The sequence below is a fragment of the Bombyx mandarina genome, chromosome A1 (genome assembly GCF_030267445.1).
Source record: "Bombyx mandarina strain Sakado chromosome A1, ASM3026744v2".
Lineage (NCBI taxonomy): Eukaryota > Metazoa > Arthropoda > Insecta > Lepidoptera > Bombycidae > Bombyx > Bombyx mandarina.
The window spans coordinates 8,473,848-8,480,643 of NC_143234.1; the positions used below are offsets into that span (position 1 = coordinate 8,473,848).

General features: G+C 37.6%; 1 protein-coding gene across 1 annotated transcript; it reads right to left on the bottom strand.

Annotated features, from left to right (window-relative positions):
- Positions 1-327: 327 nt before the first annotated feature.
- On the bottom strand, positions 328-5,480 carry LOC114253547 (uncharacterized). Its single transcript, XM_089739758.1, is given in 15 exon segments — positions 328-454; positions 456-581; positions 583-771; positions 773-833; positions 836-874; positions 877-930; positions 933-989; positions 992-1,063; positions 1,066-1,134; positions 1,137-1,193; positions 1,196-1,242; positions 1,244-1,328; positions 1,331-1,438; positions 1,441-1,519; positions 4,755-5,480. Coding segments are annotated over 15 exon segments (1,896 nt in total).
- Positions 5,481-6,796: the final 1,316 nt, after the last annotated feature.

The window sequence follows — 6,796 nt, forward strand, 5'->3', positions numbered from 1 at the left end:
GGCTGGCATTGTGAGCTATACGATACCCCCATAATTTCATGGCACTGAATTTACTGAAAAACCTGATCTTAGCCCAATTTAGTGTTCAAGCCCAGTGTTCAAACCATCAAAAACTCTTCATATCTTCGATTAATGAGTACCTTGTAGGGCTCTAGGGATGAAGTCCTTATTGGCCTATGGCTGGCATTGTGAGCTATACGATACCCCCATAATTTCATGGCACTGAATTTACTATGATACTGAATTTAGCCAATTTAGTGTTCATGCCCAGTGTTCAAATCATCAAAAAGTCTTCATATCTTCGATTAATGAGGTACCTGTACGGCTCTAGGGGATCAAAGTCCTTACTGCCATATGGCTGGCATTGTGAGCTATACGATACCCCCATAATTTCATGGCACCTTTACAAGTAGCTTGGATTCTGTCAGCATATTCAAAATTTAAGTATCCTTCCAGCGAAAGGAACGTCGCGGGATATTCTGAATGTAGAGGTCACTCCACTCACTTCGGTGTTAGTATGAGAGTTGAGGTACTCATCAAGCTCTCGTGTGTGTTCGAGCCTTAGAACTTCAGCAGTTTTGCGTTCTACTATTCAGGTTTAGGGATAGCTCTTCAAAGCGTAGTAGAAGAAGTCTGTTAGGATAACGTTTTAGCAAGCGACCTGCAGCCATATAATCGCTCGTCATGCCTATGCAAAGGGTCTCAGCATTTGAGCATTCCGGAGCGGCGCGACAGAATCCACGGTGCAGCCTGGACTGCATCACCCACGAGGTCACGGGTCAGGAACACCACCTTCACGTCCAGTTTCGTATCATTCAATATTTGTTCAACAAACGCAACCTGAGGCGAAGGATTTTCATACTTTGAAACGGAATAATTTGCAATATTTCGACATGAAATCAGAATCTGAACACAGGTCAATGTTGTGCTACAATGATCCCATAACCTGGTGTTGTGGCTAAACTGAAAATCGTGTTGTCTTCCGTATCAAAGTAACCGTCCATACCTCGAAAGTTACAGTTGAGCAAACTTTTCATGGAGCTTAAAGCTGTTTTATTTGCGAATACCGTTTAAGTTGAACGTGTCCATATTTCAGTAAAGGCTGAAAATGATCGTAGTTCCCAGGTATAGCGTAAGGACCTCGCCGAGGAACGTGGTGCCCGATCTCCAAGAGGATATGATGATACTCCTCAAGGACGACCGCCGGTTTCCATCACTAAGTCCTCCAACCTTTGACCTCCGAATAATGAAGTTGTAGTTTTGTAGTTCAAATTTAATTTTCGCTCGTGTTCTTTCTAATATTTTCTCGATGTTCGGTGTCTGATCTCAGGATTCGTTGGTATTGGATGCGATTCGGCGTCCCCTCTATTATTTAAGTTTAAAAAGTACCTGGCGTTCTTAAGGAGTTCAGGTGTCAAGTAATTTGTGTTACTGCGCTTCGGGTTCGGGTTAGGATCCAAAGAACACTGAGACAGAATGCGAAACATATTGAATACAGTTTAACTTGTCGCACATCACGCTGTCATTTCAAAAGTGAAATACTAATAACAAAGAAAATGGTACAGCTATTAAATCACACTTTGAAGTCACGACATGTAAATAATGAGCGGGTAATTGTTGAACCTATATTAACTACTACAATATCACTAAAACATGTGATTGTATGTATGTATTTTTTCGATAGTCTGTATATTTATACGATCATGAGCTAATAGTTTCATCTTTTTGGTATTTCATTGGAATATAGAAAATATTTTGTTCGTTTTTGGCAACATCCCCAAACGAGCGGGTATCAAGAAGTACGATTTATGTTTTTTTTTTAAATAACTTTTACGGCAGTGATTCTCAACCTTTTTTTTGTTGCGGCACATATTTAACGATTTCAAAATTTGGCGGCACACAAAAATAATGATAAACATTATTTACTTACTACAACACACTGCATAAATAGTTTATCCAAAATTTTTAATATACGAAATAAACTAAAATATACTATAATATTTTTTTTTGTGGATTTAATATATATTCATGTTTAAAATATTTTTCTTTAAAATGATATAATTTAATAATATTAACATTATTATATATTCGCAAAATTTGGCGGCACACAAAAGTGCCGCGGAACAGTGGTTGAGAATCACTGTTTTACGGTTTCGATTAATTTACGGCTTACAATCGTCCGTGACCACGAAAATATAAGTATTCGAAAAATCAAAATAATATAATGACAATAAAAACGTAGGCAGCGGCTGGCTGGTAGGCAGCGCCTGCCCTGCTCCTGGCATTGCTGAAGTCCATGGCGACGGTAATCACTTACCATCAGGTGGGCATATGCTCGTCTACCTACTAGGGCAATAAAAAAAAAACATGAGATTAAAACGTAAAGACATCTAAATATAGGATATGTTAGAGGGTCTTGTTGGGCCGCAGGTTAAGTGCGCATTTCTAACGCGAAGCAGTAATCCTTTCGTTTGAAGGTGCCTATTGTAAATAGAACTGAGACTCGGAACGCATGTCTCAGGTATTTATATCATTATATCATTTACATATCATTACGTATCATTTACGTTGATAATGTCAATGGGTTTCGCTAACCACACAATGTGCACACTTCTGTTAAATTATTACAAACTTAGACAGACTAGACAATTAAAAAAATTCAAGACAGACTGATTTCACAATAATGTCATTAAGTATGTTTTGGTTTATGGAAAACTAGCTGACCCGGCGAACTTTGTTCCGCCTTAATGTCAATAAATAAGCAGATTTTTTTTTTATTGGAAAAAATAAAAAAATTTCTACATCAATCATTCATAATTATTTCTGTATTTTAGTACATAGGTTGCTCTTCATTTAAGTACCTTGTGATACACGACATTTTTGTTTTATTATCAGGCGCAAAAACAAACAACGCAGATGGTCTTCCGACCCGTGAACATGCACGTATAATTGACCATGGGAAAACATGAATGTTCTAGATTTAAACCACAAACTTTTAAGGATTGGCCTTGTGATTTGTTGATGGTCATGGCAAATGCAAGACGTATCGGAAATTGAAGTCTTTTAAATTCAAACGGCATATCGGTTGGGATCATCGGTATCCTCGGAATGAGAACTTTCCTCACCTTTGAATTTTCCTATCATTATCGTAGCGTAATTACATTGTTCATCAATTTTCTAACCACCAAACGCGTACCGTTGCACAGTTTTGGTTGGTTTATGTTTCGAAGCATGATTACTACGGAGCCAACCTTTAGGCGTAAATTGTGCGGTGGTAAGCCAGGCACGTCCAAAGAGGTTAAAAATTCAATTGGATAGTTGGTGGCTTCATCTTCATTTGTGACGCAGTCAATAGATTTGAATGAATGCATTGTTCCAATGATCTTATTTTGAATTATGTAGTTTAGGTCATCTACATCTTTATTCTTAGCCGCTAAAATTGCTCGCTCACTCATCCATTCATAATTTTTGTAGTTAGAAATAATTTCTGGAATACATTGTTGATAAGTTCGTCTTTTGATGAGACAAAATTACAGAAATTATTTGGAAATGATATTAATCCGCTCGATTCATCGACAGGTACTTGACCATTACGATAGTCAGCAATTGCTCCGAGAAATCTTCAGCAGATGTATCATTAAACAATGTAACTCTCATGTTTGTTGTCAGTTGCAGTTTCTTCACATGGCGCCATAGATTTGACGATTTGAGGCAAGCGTTTATTTCGTCGGCAGCCGTAGATCTTGGAATTACTGGCAGTATTTGGCGGAAATCGCCAGAAAGTAAAATCATTGCTCCTCCAAAACATCTCGAGTCATTGCGTAAATCTTTTAATGTTCGGTAAGTGCTTCTAATGCACGTTTATGCGCCATTGTGCATTCGTCCCAGATGATGATTTTCGATACCGCTAAACTTTGGCCATTGCTGAGTGTTTGCAATATTACACGTTGGTTCTTCAATAGTTTGAAGATTTAACGGTAATTTGAATGCTGAATGAGCCGTACGGCATCCTTCTAACAATGTGGCTGCTATTCCAGAAGAAGCAACTGCAACCGCTATGTTAAATCTCGCCCGAACAGTTGCTAAAACTAATGACATGAGGAATGTCTTGCCAGTTCCACCAGGGCATCTAGGAATATAAACCACCATTTTCATCATCGATTGCCTTCATTAAAGTATCATAAACTTCCTTTTGTTGGTAATCAACAGGGGTACATTCGTTGAACTACTAAATCTAATTCATGGTGATCATATTCACGTTCCCTTTCCAATTCTCGATTAAATGCGTCATTCATTTCACGATATGGTGCTGGCATTCCTAACCTGATTAATAAATTACCGCACATGAGGTAACACATATCTTCGATCAAGAGTAAAGCACGATATGTATCTCCTCATTCATCTCAATATCGTGATTTCTGGAACTGACACGAATTTGATGTAAATATCTTCTGACATATTATCCTTGTATTTGTGCCACAGGTTACATGGGTTTGATGGAAAACATGTCGAAATTATGATAGCGAATAATGTGCGTATCTGACTTGGAGATGCAGAGATAATGGCTTCAGCGATTGTCGTATCCCAATGACTATCGTTTCTAATAACTTCAATTCTTCACATGCAGCACGATATGTTGGGAATATACACCATTAACAGTTCGTAGTGACTCAAATGACGTTGGCCACGCACATTTACCAGCAACAACCGCAAATAGAAACATTCATTATTCTTTGGATGAACTGTATACATACGACCAAGAGCATCAGTAGAACGCACATCTGGATACCCAGGAACCGCATCGCCTTGCTTCCGTCTTGAAAATTCTTCGATGAAGCATTCCAGTATAATAACGTGGCATCTCCGAGTAAAGCAAAGTTCGTGCAAACTGATCGCTTTGGCAGATTGAAAAAAAAACTGGTCAATGTAGTTGCTGGAGGTGTTTCAGCACGTTGCGTAGCATTCGAAGCCGTGAAATATACTCGTTGACCATTCTCCAGATGCACCGCCAAATGCGTAACAGTAGGATGACGTTCGTGAATGGGAAATGCGAATATACGCCAAATCGCTTCATTACAGTTCACATAACGACCAACTTGATAGCGTGAAATTTCATCGTTGGTATTCGAGGATTGCAATCCAAAAACCGCCATATCACTGCCTTTCGTGACATATTTGCAAATATATTTTATGGACTTAACTGAATTGCAGTATTCAACGTTGCAATGTGTCTTGAACGATTTAGAAATAAGTGGCGAATATGGAACAATCCAACTGTTGTCGACAACGAAATCCATTCTTTTCACTTTCGTTGTGACAGTTCGACCGTTGTCATCTGGTGATCGACGCCGATACAGCGGATAACCATCATTGCCAGTGACAGTCTCCGCCGTTAATTTCCGTGGATATCGTTTAGAGCACTTTCCATCGACCATGCAAGGTGATTGGGGATTGATGGCACCACACGGTCCATGAATCATATTAGTAGTAACAACATCATGTAGGTCTGGATCGACTTCATAATCAGGAATCTCAGCACATATGATATCATCTATTTGGTCAGGCTGAATTCTTTCCACTAACCAAATAAGAATGTGTTTAATAAAATTTATTATGTTAAATAATAAAACTATTTCTATTTAATAGAAATAGTTTTATTATTGATTTCTTACAAATATCAAATTGTCATCCATACGTCATTACATAGCTGTCATTATACGTCAATTTTGTTATTCCAAGTCTGATTCTTTTTGTTATACCACGTTTATAGTGACTGACGTTAAATGTCAAGTCACACGGGAATGATGTCGAACGGGATAAAAAGTGAAGTAACTAACACGACTTTCTTTTATATATATAGATAACACTAATACTCACTAGTGAAATTATAAATAGAAGTGACTGACGTAAGCCGTGCAAGTACAAAATAATACAAGACTAATCAAAATATCACGGCTACGAAAATAGTCGTATGAATAATAATAATACTCAGAATACAGAAAAAACTGTTGTTGTTTTTCTGTATTCTGAGTAATAATAGTACTCATTGGTAATAAAATAAAATATAATCTATCGTCGCGACACGACGGAAACCAATGGAAATCCACGCCGTTGTCCTAAATCAAATTTTAACGATGTTTTCTTCTTATAATTATTGTAGACTTTAGTTATATTATTGCTGGTACACGAATTGACGTTTGGTTACAAGCCGTCGCCATATTGCAATAAAAAATTTTTTTTCTTTTAAAACTTAAATACGCCACCCAGCTTGAGGTATAAGTTCTAAGGTCTTAGTATAGTTAGAACGGCTGCCTCGCCCTTCAAGCCGAAACGCATTACTGCTTCACGGCAGAAATAGGCAGGGTACCACCAGTAATTACGCAAATTATAATTTTTCAGGTTTGATTTTTATTACACGATGTTATTCCTTCATCGTGAACATTTGTTAAGTATGTATTACATTAGAAAAATTGGTACCCGCCTGCGGGATTCGAACATCGGTACATCGCTCAACACGAATGCATCGGACGTCTTATCCTTGAGGCCACGACGACTTCTAAATGCTTTTGCAAACTAGAAAAATTGTAAGTGCTCGACATATTATCTTCTCCGCAAAGGTAAGACAATGTCAGAAATGTTGGCGAAATCGAGTTTACAAAAACAAATAACCCACTGAACTTGATATCTTTATAAATAAGCCAAATTAATTTAAAATTAAAACATTTAAATTTCATTTCTCTGCTTTTGAACTTAATTATTTATTAGCCATTAATTTTAGAGTTCTGGATTTTAGTCC